Source organism: Patagioenas fasciata, chromosome 4 (genome assembly GCF_037038585.1).
Source record: "Patagioenas fasciata isolate bPatFas1 chromosome 4, bPatFas1.hap1, whole genome shotgun sequence".
NCBI classification, from domain to species: domain Eukaryota; kingdom Metazoa; phylum Chordata; class Aves; order Columbiformes; family Columbidae; genus Patagioenas; species Patagioenas fasciata.
Window position 1 is genome coordinate 57,487,093 of NC_092523.1, and position 13,906 is coordinate 57,500,998.

At 42.5% G+C, this 13,906-nt stretch overlaps 1 protein-coding gene across 1 annotated transcript; it reads right to left on the reverse strand.

Moving 5' to 3' along the window:
• Window positions 1-2,656: 2,656 nt before the first annotated feature.
• COQ2 (coenzyme Q2, polyprenyltransferase) lies at window positions 2,657-12,377 on the reverse strand. The gene is made up of 7 exons (XM_065837362.2): window positions 12,140-12,377; window positions 11,666-11,832; window positions 9,849-9,970; window positions 9,531-9,616; window positions 8,481-8,614; window positions 7,871-8,059; window positions 2,657-5,404 (listed from the first exon to the last, which is right to left on the reverse strand). Exons 1-7 carry the CDS (start codon window positions 12,354-12,356, stop codon window positions 5,249-5,251), a joined length of 1,071 nt encoding a protein of 356 aa, XP_065693434.2. The 5' UTR covers window positions 12,357-12,377; the 3' UTR covers window positions 2,657-5,248.
• Between the last annotated feature and the right edge of the window lie 1,529 nt (window positions 12,378-13,906).

Here is a 13,906-nt window from a genome sequence, read left to right on the forward strand (position 1 = left end):
TGGGAGGAGGCAGTTGGAGAGAGAGCTGGACTGGGAGAGACAATGTGCGAGAGGGGGAAGCTGTGCGGTTCCGTGCCTGCTGCATGCACATGACCACAAGTCCTCTTCTGAGCAGAGCTTCACCCATCCTCAGCTTGATGGCAGTCCTGTTTCTCTGCTCCGTGTGCACACAGTGCCTCTCGGGCACAACAGGGCTTCTTCCGCATGACTTCATCCACCCGGCACCCAGCATGCTCACCCTGATAGCCTCTCATGGTAGCTCCCTACATGCTTAACCTCTGGTTTTCTGAAATACCTTCTAACTTACCTTGGTGGACGTAAACATCACTGAAAAGCTCAGACACTTCAAGTCAACTTTTTTGTTCCCCCCTGCATTGCCATTGTTCTGGTTTCAGCCAGAATAGAGTTAGTTTTCTTCTTTGCTTGCATGCCCAGCTTTTGCTTTATCTATTAAACTGTCTTTATCTCAACCCATGAGTTTCCTCACTTTTACCGTTCTGATTCTCTCACCCATCCCACCAGGGGAAAGTGAGTGAGCAGCTGTGTAGTGCTTAGTTGCCAGCTGGGGTTAAACCAGGACAGCCATCAACTTCTTGAGCAAGCCATAAAGATCCAACAAGCTGCAAGACCATGGGTGCTGGAGCCCTGCTTGGGGTTAAGTGAGCGGGTCTTTGTCATCTGTCACCCGAGAGAGGAGGCACGCAATGCAACACCAGACCTCCAGCCTGTCCTTTGCCCTGCCAAGAGTGACCCCAGCCCCAGCACCACAGACAACCTGCGCTTACGCTGCCCTGGGTCTTCTCCCCAAGCAGGGAGAAGACAGGAGACCTCCCCACCCTTTTGTCTGAAGGCTACAGTCAGTGTGAGACCTTTTCCAGGGTCCTGTCAAGTCTTTCATTTATTGCATTACTGCATACATTGTGTGCTGTCACGTATGCGGAAGCAGGGAGGAAGAAAAAAGGCATCATGCCTTCACTAAGCAAATAAATTCCTTAAGGCCCCTTGCAAATAAAGCACAACGGTAATGCAGGCATTGCCAAAAACCACATTGGGTACATCACAAAGTCTGTGCTTTCCTTCATTTTTCTCTCAAGGCCTTTCTTTTTTTTTCTTTTTCTGTATTTCCTGAAAAAAAAATGTTAATAGCGTGGCAGCATTTTGGAGAAAATAAGCCCTGTTCAAGCTGGAAAATCTCCTGTTTGACAAATATTTACCACACTACAGCATGACAGCTAATTCAAAATGCATGTGGGTATTTTAAGCAGCCAACGTAACACTGCTGTTGAAGTTTCATCTCGCACAACCAAGAAACTTTGCAATTTGGAGGAATTGTGTTCTGCTGGTATAAACATTCAGGGGTGGGTTCTGGAAATTAAAGCTGTATTTTTAAAAGTTTTGAACTTGGTATTTGAACATTCATTTTTGTTGTTGTTTTGTTTTGTTTTTGAATTGTATTAGACCTCTTCCTGCTTAGCTCAGACAAAACCACGCTGAGTGTGGGGTGGTGGTTTCTTTTAACACCACCACCCAGGAAAAGTGCTATAAACCCAACTATGGTTTTTTTTGCAATTTCCTTCGTCATTCTCGTATTGTATCTAGCAAACACTGTTAAAATTTGCTCTGGCCTTTTGGTTCCATTACAAACTCCAGGGAGGCACTGCAGTAAACTCTCCTCTGCAGTATGCTGGGACCCTTTGGCTAGTATCAAAACTTCATATGATCCATAGCCAGTTAACATCCACATTTTTTGTCAGCTTTGTTTTGAGGCTTAAACAAATCTTCCCTCCTGGTATTTGCACCACAATGCATTTAGAAACTAATTAAAAGCCCTTTCCCTGCTTCTGCCAAAAGGAAAAAACAAAGAAGTGCCCACATTCTTCTGCTGCTGTTTACCATACCAGTCCTTCATCACAACAGTTGCTTTAGCATGGTAACCCACACAATGTGTTACCATAAATTTCAGACTTTTTTGAGTGACTTCAGCCCACAGGATGCTTTGATCTTTCTACATGCTGACATGCCTTTCTGACCCCTTTTTGTTCCCACACCTGACATGACCCCTGCACTAGGCTGCCTTCCCACCCCGCTGGCTGTCCCATGTCCCCTAGCCCAGGCTGTTTGCCCACCACAGAGCTAAGTGCCTGCAGCACATCCTTTCCTGAAATAGAGGGAGGGAAAAAAAATGACCCCCTTGCATTAACGATATATTCACCAAGAAATACAGGAATAGCAAAATCCGGGCACAATTCTCACTGGGTGACCCTACAGTGAGTCCCTCCCCCTGGCAAAGGGCAATGTGGAAGTTCCCGTGCGCCACTGTCCCCAGCAGAATCCTGAGTCAAAGATCCATCCCCATGTGGCTTTGCAACCCCTCCTCGTATCCCCACAGGAACCAGCACCCTGACATACGTACAGCTACTCCCAGACAACGAGTTGGCATTGCTTTGATATGCCTCTCTACAAAGTACAAGGGGAGCACACAAAGGCAAGCATTTATCTTGGTTACAGTGTTTTCTGTGCTGCTGAGCAACAACCAGCCTCTCAAGTTCACACATTTGACCTTCCTGTTGCCTTCCAAATCCTCTGTTATCACAATATCCTGCAGAGAAACATTTGGAAAAGGAATGGGAGGAGAAATACAACATTAGACACCGCATAAGAAACTTCCAGAGGACACTGTTTATTTGTGCAAAAGGACACTAGCTAATAATGAAGCTGCTGCTTCCAGATAGGTGTATTTGACAATTTTTTAACAGACCATATCTAAATACAGGAGACAGTGTCTTTGTGAAGATTTAAAATAGAATAGCTTGAGGAATGGAAGGAGATGAGAAGATACATACAGATACTGTCCAATGGATACAAACAGGGTCTTACCCAGGAAGCAGTTCAGCCTTTGTCTTTTTTTCACTTAAAAAGTTCTTATTTCTGTGTATTAATCATAACATTCTCACACAAATAACACTGTCAGTATTATAGCCCAAAAGCTCTCTTCAATTTTTAGGCAATGAACGTAAAATAGAGCTAAGGCTTATATTTGTAAAATGTATTTTGAGACAATTTTGGAAAAACTCCACAGAAAACACACAATGATTTTCATGTTTAAGACGCAAGGACTGCTTTGCAACTCGAATTTTTACCATATGTAGCTACACCTTCTTCTTCCTCCCATTAGAAGACAAACACTTACTTGTGACAAGCTGTCATCAACAGACACCAGCAGGTTCAAAGGCACTATAAAATGTGAGCTCTTCCCAAAACTAAGCTACTTAAAGCCACTTCAATATGTTAGAAACAGATTAATAACTTCTGCCACAACCTCTCAAAGGTAATACTACAAGTATTAAGAAACTGATCCATACTAATTACATCAAAACTTTTTTATTCCTAGTAAGTGCTTTATAACCAAAGTTCAACATGAAGTTGGATGCATTCAATTCTCCCTCTACTTTGTCACATAATTGTTCAGAAACTTATCATTCCTCATTTTCAAGCTGCTTTTCTTCAACTTGATACTTCCTCTACCCTCAAATGGCAAACCCTATTTAAGAACAATTTCTGTGTAAGGACCAAGAAGGCCCTAAATGCAGTTATGCTTCCTAACATTTTCACACATTTCTATCTTACATGCAGCCAGGCTCAAAAATCTACACACTCTAATTTGCTCAAAAGATATTTGACATCGCTTGTTCAAATAGTAAAAGAAAAAACAACTTTTCAAGGTGGACATTACAAAGAAGTGTTCAGAACCCATGGAAGTTGGTTCTAGCCCCAGGAAGGATCTTCTGTGACCAAAGCCGTTGAATCATTATGCGCTGTCTGATGTCCCTGCAACAGAAACTTCTTCGCCTGTTCACCATCATTGGGAATGCAAAACCACAGGCAGCAAACCCTGAATACATGGCTCTGGTCTGCAATGTCGCTCATAGATACTGGTTTAAATAACCTTAAAATATGATGCCCATCTTCAGAGCTAGAGCAGTTCACAGCCTGATTTTTGGTGCGACTGCAGGCACGGTTGTGCCCCACCACTCCAGGAGCAGAGCAGACATCAGGAAAAGTTGCTGGAACACCATGATGAGTTTGGCAACCAAATGTCCTCAAACCACAGCTCTGCAGGCAGGCACACACAAAGCCACTGGTGGAGAAAAGCGCCCTTGCGTTGCCTACCACTGTGCCATCTGGGGTAAACTCCACTGTATTGTTTTCCTAGAACAGATGTGCCCGTTGCTCCTTCCAAATAAATTAATTCCAGAACATGCCATACAAGCTCTTTAACACTATGAGTCAAAGAAAAGGTTAACTACCATGCAAATCATGTCACGGAAATAGCATAAACCGTTTGAAAACATGAATTATTTAAAGCGATGTAATTATTACCCTACAGTTGTTAATTTTATTGTTTATAGGCATCCTCCTATAAACAAGTTCTTCCTGTAAGACTACAAATAAAACCTGTAGGCATAAGTCAAGACGAACAGAATTTAAAAATAAAAATTGGAAATGAGGATCACTTTCCATGATGAATTGGTAGCTCTGGGTTAACCACCAGTCACACACACTCGGCAATAGCTCTGGGCTGCTCTGGTTTTGTTTTTGTTAAGTCAGTAGCACGTGCTCAAATCACTTTCGTCAACAAGCTCAGCTCACTCTTTGCAGGCAACTTTGCAGAAACCTGTTCTTTTCACATGAAAAGGAATCACTGCCAGTGATCATAGCAAGAGCAAAAGATAATTTTACAAACTTCTCTATTGCCTTCTTATTCTGGACCTCACAAACTCAGAGTCATGCCTGCTTCTAGACATCTCAGGATAAAAATCGTTGCAATTCTTTCACACAAGTTCCAATAGAAACTGAAAATTATTCATGCAATAAATCAGAACACAAAACATGTACAGCCAGGTTTTATTTACCTCTGGAAATCATTTTTCATTTTCCCATGTGCTATCACCAAGAGGTATTTGTTTTGTATAAAATCCTGAGCTCACACTCGGGAGAGCCTGACAGAAGTTTGCTTGTACTACACAGGACCAGCAGAGCAGCTTCACTTGTTGAAGCTTCTATGGAGTCATTTAAGCATAATCAAAAGTCACATTATAGGATGATCTCATTTGCATGTTTTTAGGAATAAGAACATTTTCATCAGCTTTTATAAATAAACAGTATAAAGCATCTATAGTTATGTTAAAAATGTTTTCCTTCTTACAGTACTTACATTGCAGCTTCATTAAAATACCAGTAATTTCAACTACCTGTTTTCTAAAGGCTCTTCTACATCTTTTGAGTCCTTTTGCTTCCACAGATTTCCAAGCACAATCCCTATGAAGAGCAGAACTCCTACAGTACGATTTGAAGCAAATTTCTTCCAACAGTCTTCAGGCTTGTCGATGTCCAAAGTGTAAATCTGCAAAAGCACAGTATAACATTCTAGCATTTTTATTATACAGACTCAAAAATATTTGACACAACAGAAAAGACACAAAATGGTCTGTAACTTCAATAACTGAATCTCAAATTCTCAAGTCTACCCTTATCTCCACAAGAAACAGGAATACCCTGTGCTAACAAAGAATTCTCTGCATAACTGGCATCTACGTTTACCTGACAGACTTATTCAATATTCAGCAGAAAAGTCAAGGATCACATATGAACGTGGCTCCCAGACCCTCTCAATGAAGGACAGTATAATGATGTAAGCGGTTTGATATTTAAAAACATAAACCTATCTGGGCACGTAAATAAGTCTTTTTGAGATTTTCCTCAGGAGGTAGCCACCTAATTCTTCAATGGGAACTTTAAGTAAAAATAAAACGCCAAAACCTGCCTGCACCTTTAGATCTCTGCTGCAAAGTATTGCTCTGTGTTTCAGCAGAGCCAAGACGCTGGAGACCTGGCAGTGAACTGGAATGCACAGGAATGTGTCTGGTCCTGCCTGACTAGCCATAGGGTTGGTTTAGTCCCATCACTCTTGGCCACGTCCGTCCAATTTTCTTGCAAAAAAAGAACGAGGACACCTGCAACAACAGCCAGAACCAAGGCAGCTGTCTGCTGCGAGACACAACTAAGGGGGAAAAAAACCACACAGTGCAGCAAGAGCAAAGGTACTGAAAAATATTTCAGGAAACAAAACTTGGTGCAAAAGTCTTGAGAAGTATGACAAAACAAAATGTTAAGCCAAACAAGTGAAAGGATTAATAGAAAAGTACCCTTCAAAACCGTGAACCTTGCAATTCAGCCTCTGAAAAAGTCAAACCAGAATGTTATCTGATTAAAAGAAGCAAAGCCTTGCCTGGGAAACCTGTTCCTCTGCTATTTGTGGCTGTACAGAGACAAGAGGGCTGGGTTCTGATTAAATAATTTGAAATGTTGTCCACAAGCTTCTAAGACATGACCTGTCAGTCCATCCAAGCACAGGGAATTGAAAACACTAAACACTGACAAATAAAACCCAACAGCAGCCAAGCCGCGAGAAATAACTTCAGAAAGGCAAAGCAAATAAAAGATGTTATTTTTCTATCTGTGAACTTCATGGGTGGGATAGAAATTTGACAACTTCAAGATGCAAATTCCTCTATCTCAGGGACAAATTCAATGAAGTAAGGAAAATCTACCCCCTGTGCTTACTCGGCTTTATAATCTCAGATATGCACACATTTAGAAATCTTGAACAAGAAGATAAGCATGAAAATATTTAGGCGGAACTAATATTAAAATAATCATTCAAAAAGATGCTACTCTCTGGTACACAGAACAATGCTGTTCTTGTGACATTGGCAATCTACACAATCGTACCCTCTTTACCACTCACATTTAATAGGTCTGCATCTGCACTTACAAAAACCTTCCCTGCAGGAAAGTAATTTCCGTTTGTGCCAAAATGACAATGTAAGGCCACTCTGAGAATTCAAACCATTAATGATTACGCAGTGGAACACTGTATTCTTTCCTCCATAGATTTCCAAGCACAACTGCTCTGAAAAGCAGTGGCCGACAAGTACCAGCCTGCATCATCACAAGGATTCCTACCCAGAGGTATGTTTAATATACGTGACTTGCATGAGCTCCCCACATTAAAGTGCCACTTAATTCTAATGTGCTCTAAAAAGTTCCATGTAAACCATAGACTTCTCAGACTGTCAACAGTTTTACTACTTGCAAGGCACAAACTCCTTTGCTATCACTCACCTACCAAGACCATCAATTAACTTTCGTATAGACTGACTTGTCACTACAAGATTGAGCAACACAGTTTTTAGGATTCAGAAAGAATAGAGTAACAAGATCCTACCTGCTTCCTTTATTGACAAAGTTAATTTATTTCTTTCTGTTATTCATTAAAATTTCTACAGCAGTACAACTACAAGACTGAAATGGATTGTTCTCTGCTATAAAAAGAACTGTGAATTAAAACTGTCAATTGTCATAAAATTATAATGTTAACATCTGCTACAGGTACAGAAACATCTGCTACAAGACGCAGAAAATTTTATTATGCTGCCAGATCCCAGACTGAAGCTCTAGACCACAGTATGGAACCATTATTTAGATGTAAAATTAACCACCTCTGAGAGACAGAACATGCAACATTTATTTCCATATAGCTACTGGAGATCACAGATTAATGTGAGGCAGTTCTTTTGGTTAGGAACAGACTGAAAACCAGTGCCCTACAGTCTGTGGACCACAGAAGGTCTCTTCAAACAAAAAGTCTGCAAAAGGTAATTAAGAGAAGCAGGCTTATTGTCAGAAGACTTCAGTTGTTTTCACAGGAATATTTTTTTAGGTAGTTGGTGAATTGATGCGAGTTGAAAAGCACTACTTTCTTATCCAGAACCTCCACATTGAAAAAATATAAATAAATCCACCAAACCTGGTGCGCTAGGTGAGCCCCTATGGCAGCCACAGCTGAGTAATACGGGAATGTCTGGTCACAATTAATTCCTGCCACGCACAAACTCAGGAGCATCGCAAGGCTGAAGCCACTGAGCCACTGCTTCGTATCCTCCTTGAACTGTAATGCTGTCGACTTCACGCCGACAATTATGTCGTCCCTCTTATCCTAGAATGAAAGGAGAATTCACAATCCACCTGGCACTTTATAAGGGAAAAAAATGGGGGAGCCTTGCTTATGTTTCCGACGCTTCTTATTAGGAACCCAATTTAAGTGCATGTGTAGGTCCCTACATTGGAATTTAAATTATAAGGTTGGTCCTTAGGGTTGCTTCAGCAGCCAAAAGCTAATATTAATGTCAAAGTTATTCACACAGTGCAAATGTGTAAGCACACAAAGCACATTACACCTCCAGCTTTCTACCCGATATGCAAAACATTTACAGACAACAATTTTTCTTTGGTGCTGTTTTAGCTCAGCTGAGGGTGAAGAACTGCAACAGGTTAGCCCTACTGTTTGGCAACAACGTTGTAAATTAAATACAACACAAACATACACAGGTATCTAAAATTGCTCACTGTTACTCTACCTGATGTGCATAAATGGTATCGTACACCAGTGTCCACATTACTCCAGACAAGTACAAGGGCAAACAAACTGACCACTCACATGACCCTTTAATGGCAGACCAGCCAAGAAGGGCTCCCCAATTAAATGTAAGTCCTAAAAACATAAAGAGAGTGAAAAAAAAAAAAAGAAAAAAAAGAAAAAAAAAAGAAAAAAATTACAAGGTTACCAGGAGCAGTCTAAATTACATGTATAGGATTAAATATCATTTGTTTGGGTGTATATCGTACCAGTAGCTTTTTCTACAATACTGGCATTTCTATTTTTCTACCACATATTTTCAGTCAGATAATAAATAAAAGTAATTTGATGATACATACTCTGGACATACAACGAGAAATACATATAACTATACATTTCCCCTCAATTTAAATTTTACTTCATTAGCATAGAGAACCGTTTGCACATAACTATTCCAGGTAGTCAAACAATGGGTCTAAAGTTGAAATGCTTAGATGTCAGTATAGCAAAAGGTGTCGGTATAACCGACTGCAAAAGTGTACAGAGCAGCGAACTATGGTGCTTCAAGGCTGAAAATGATCATTTTGGTTGAAAAAGCTGAAGGAAGCTGGAAAGTAAAGGGCAAGATACAAAGATATGCTTTAGTAGCTCAACCTGAAATACAAACACCATCAGTTTCTGTACAGGAGATATTTTAGAGGCTGAAGACTGAAATGCGGGACAAATGCATGTTCAAGAAAGGTTTTGAGATAACCCCGAGCCCAAAGCTAGTTCTGAAATGACAAATATTTACTTTATCTCTCCCTTTCTCCCTCCCCCCATCAAAATAAGGAACTGATTTTTAACAACAACAAAATTGTGAAACATCAGCACTTACATGTGTTACAAATTCTTTAAGAAGCTTCTGGCACAACAGAACTTTGCCTATAAGGTATTTTTATTTTAATAGAAAGTTATAAATAAATCAGATTACTCAAGTTCAGTTACTGATTTGTAGAATGCCCCAAAAACTACTTCTGAATAAAAAAATAGCAAAATATTTTCAGCTCACCCAAAACTAACTGTGGCCAGTATGTTATTCTCTTCATCAGAGGGTAGGTGATCACAAGAGATAAAGAGGCTGCTCCCAGAACAATACTGTAAAAAAAGTATCAAGAGATTTATTGTTTGCCAGTCTAAAGAACACAAGATATAGTGCAGTGTTATAGGTGCTGTACATAGTACTGAATTAATTATTTTACTTCCAACCACAATTCCACAACTAATAACCTCCTCCCTCTGCCCCAAGACCCTTTCTGCTGAAAGTCTCTGTGCTTAACTCTGGACCAGACATTGAATTTTAAAAAACAAAAGATAACTTATACATCACCTGTAGTAATTCAGACACAGAAGGACACAAAGAGCCAAGCTGAGCTGTCCCCCAAGAAAAATGAAGGACTGAAAAGTAGAGATATCTCCAGCTGCCAGGGGCCTGTTCGCTGTCCTCGCAACCTAAAAATGTATGAATAATGTTAATATCAAATCAAATATAACACATTCCAATGTATCATAAAATGAAAAGTCACGTCATTGGCATATATGCACAAAAATAAACAGAATATATGAGAATACATGAGATGGGGTTCCTTCAATGATATACACCTAGCATGTCATCACAGACAAGAGTTTAACTTCTAAGCAGCAGCTTATAATAGAAGCGTACAGGCTAGAGCAGAAATGAAGTGCCACTTCTGTGCAATGTAGCTGATAAGAAACATTGAAGACATCTTGTATTTGAATTTAATTATCTTAGGAAAAGAAAAAATCAGACTTAAAAAGTTGTGAGCAATCTAACCAAATTTCAAGCAGCACTTCTGTGCTTAAACACTTTAAACTGATTGCCATGCAAAATATCATAAAGCTGCAGTGCTCCTCTAGCACACATAACCATTGTTAATAACAGTAAAAGGACAATTAATGTAATTCTAATTGGGATATAGTGGAGTTTAGAACCAATTCCTGGAAAAAGAAATCATACAAGGCACACCGAAGGAAGAAACGAGTATCAGAAAGAAGTGAAACTGAAATGTATGGTGAGTTATTTGCCAAAGGCAACCATTGCCAAAAAAAAAAAAAGTTTGCAGGTTTTGATACTGCAAATTTAAATAGACTCTTTTAGCTTGTTCTCCCGCTGTGATCAGGTTATTTTAAACTTCAAATACTGTTTTTGCAGTTTAAACATACTTAACAAATTTGTGGCAAATTCCACTGTATATTATAACCAAACACAGGATGTTTCATTTAAAGAAAAGAAATAGTTTGCCAAGTGATCAGTAACATAAAATCTAAAACCCCAAACCACAATAACCAACACAAGTCAACACCCTGCTGTTGACCAGACCTCTATGGCACTTGTTTTGAAGATACCCTTTTAATAAAGAGCTGTGATGGGAACTTTAAAAACTTTACATGAGAGTTACATTTATACAGTCCTAATATTACATTCAGCCCTTTGAACAATCATGAAGCTGATGTGGCCCCCCGTGAAAATGAGTTTGACACCCATTTTACATCTAATCACATCACATTAATGCACAAATGAATTCATTATACTGAAAATTCCACCTTAGTAATCACACACCCCGCTCTGTCAAATATTTCTAGCATATGTAGTCATGAATAACCTTCAAACCCTAAACCATGCAAAGCTGCCACAAAACCTGTACTGATTCATTGCCTGCCAAACAGCACAAACACACCAGTGCTGTAAGTAGAACATATTGGGTCGGATCAATATCCTCTTTCTTGCCAGTGCTAAACTCAAAACCAGAGGAACCAGAGGAACAGAAAACGGGAGAAGCAAACAGCGATGCATCACCAGGATACTCGCCTTCAAGCCTGCACCTGTGCGCATTTCAACATCTGACACTAGACACTGCCTTTTGCTTATTTCCCTCTTCTGAACAAAAGGGAAATGAAAAATATAAGAAGATTACTATACAAATGATTTCTGCTATTCTAGGAGGAAACACAAACTAATTGCACACATCCCAGAGAGAAACATGGAGGAATTTCTGAACCTGGAGCCCTGTGCCTGCACTCGGCAAGGAATCACTGGCGGTACTGGAGGTGAGCGGACATGTACTTGGTTAATTAATCAGCACTTCACTTCCTTAGACCTTTGCAAGCCCGAGGGGGTTCCTCCACCTTTTTGTCAAAGTCACGGTCCCACATGTCATTGATGGTGCAGCCAGCTCCGCGCATCAGCACTGCTCCGACGCCGAACAGGGACAGCATCTGCCAGTCCGGGAGGCAGCCCGGCTGGGCGGCCAGGCCGATGCTCCAGGTGCACGGCAGGTACAGCAGCCACGTCCCTGGGGGAAAGACAAAACCCGCGGGTGGGGTGAGGGGGGAGCCGAGGAGCAGGGGGAGCCGAGTGACGGCGCTGCCGAGCGGCCCTTAGGCCTCAGCCCGAAGCGATGGCGCCTGTGCCTGTGAAGGGTGCTACGGACACCGGCACAGGAAACCCCGCTCCCCGCCACACCGCCGGGGCCGGCATTGGTTACCGCGCCGCCATGGCTGCCGTGTCGCCATGGTTAGCGCCTCGGGCCCCCCCCCCCCCCCCCCCCACGCGTCGCCATGGCTACGGCTACGGTCCGGCCCAGGCCCCGCCCCGCTCACCGGCGGGCTGGTGGAGCCGCATGAGGCGCAGGTAGGGCCGTAGCGGGCCCGGCGCGCCGCGCACCAGCTCGGCCGCCGAAAAGCTGAGCGGCCGCGGAGATCCAGGCGGTGCGGAGGGGCGGCGCAGCGGCGGGAAGGCGGCGGCGGCGGCGAGGGGCAGGCGGGCGGCACGGAGGCCGGGGGCAGCCCGGCACAGCCGCGCCAGAAGCGCCGCCATCTCGCCGCCGCGCTTCCGGCGTGGCGCTGTCACGCGGCGCCGCACATGCGCAGCGCGCCGGTCGTGTTCCTGCGTCCGTGCTGGGGCTGTCACTGCCGCTGCTGGGCTGGGCTGCGTGTGCGGTAATGAGAGCTGCAGGTCAGGCCGGGCAGAACAACAGGATGCACAGATTTTATAACTAGTGTGAACTGCAGTTACTGTACTGAAGCGTCTCACTGAAAGCATATGTGCTGGTTTTACCAGTAAATGTGTTCAGTCTTCCATGCTATTTTGTTGAATTCCCAGAGGTGACTTGATATCATCAAACATATCATCAAGAAGTATGTGATCAGGTGTTTCCCAAACCTTTCTGAACTGGAGCTAATAAAAATTTCTGATTTTATATATGGCCTTCAAGTCTCTCTCCTTATTTGCTCAGTTCTTCTACCATCTCATGTGAGTTATTGTATAAATGAGGGAAGGAGGGGAGGTTTGGATAGAGCTATAAAAACCTTGCCTTGCCAGGTGTGGTTTCAGTCATAAAATGTCCCCAGATTTGCTGCTGAAAGGTCTCGTGGAGAATTCAGCATCTGTGTAATGCATAACCTCTGGCTCATGCCACTTCTGCTTCAGCTTGAAGGACTGACACACTGGCAAAACCTCAGAGAAACCATTTTGAACTTTTAATTCCCCAAAATGTTGACTCCCAGGAGGAAGTAGAAAAACAATATAATGGAGAAGTGACTTTCACATTTTTGCATTTGCTGTTTTAACGAGCAGTACTCCCCAGCAGTAAAACAATTTGCACGAGACCATAAAAGAAATCGTCAGTCAACTCTGAGGAAGCATAAGGTAACTTTTTTTTGAGTGACCTGACCTGTGTTTCCCACTGACAAGGTGAGTCACTGTGGGCTTTGTGCAGGTACAGACGAGTGCCCCACTGTCTTGTTTGACTCACATCTGAGTTGGTGGTCAAATTAAATGGAGGTTACCAGTTTCCTTGTTTTGAGATGCATTAAATGATCCCCTGTGTAAAGACTTCACGATGCAACTCACTCCACCTTCCAGGAGCTGATTTACTGTAAACCCAAGGTGAGTCATCCACACTCTGAAGATAAAAATGCAATAGAAAGGCGTGCGAGAGAACAACCGTCACTCCTGGTTTCACGTAAGTGCGTCAATCAACCTTCAAGGTCAAGACCCTGAGGCTTACAACACTCAGAGAGGGCAAGAAGCCCCTGAGATAAGGTGCCGGTGCAGTAGGTGTTGGTGCCACGTGCAGTTATAGAATCATAGAGTAGTTTGGGTTGCAAGGACCTTCAAAGCTCATCTTGTCCAACCCCCTGCCATGAGCAGGGACATCTTCAACTAGATCAGGTTGCTCAGAGCCCCATCCAGCCTGGCCTGGGATGTTTCCAGGGATGGGTCATTCACCACCTCTGGGCAACCTGGGCCAGTGTCTCACCACCTTCAGTGTAAAAAATTTCTTCCTCCTGTCTATCCTGCATCTTGTTCTGACTTTGCCTGTCCCGATGTGCTGGGATCCAGCATCTCATTTCCTACGCTCCCCT

What these genes read in the sequence shown, in the direction of transcription:
- COQ2 (XM_065837362.2), bottom strand. Translation starts at nt 12,356, where the DNA reads ATGGCGGCGCTTCTGGCGCGGCTGTGCCGGGCTGCCCCCGGCCTCCGT. An exon ending in CTGTGTCTGAATTACTACAG is followed by an intron (nt 9,617 to 9,848) that starts GTGATGTATAAG and finishes CTTTTTTTACAG; the next exon opens with TATTGTTCTGGGAGCAGCCT. An exon ending in ATACCATTTATGCACATCAG is followed by an intron (nt 8,060 to 8,480) that starts GTAGAGTAACAG and finishes CTTTCATTCTAG; the next exon opens with GATAAGAGGGACGACATAAT.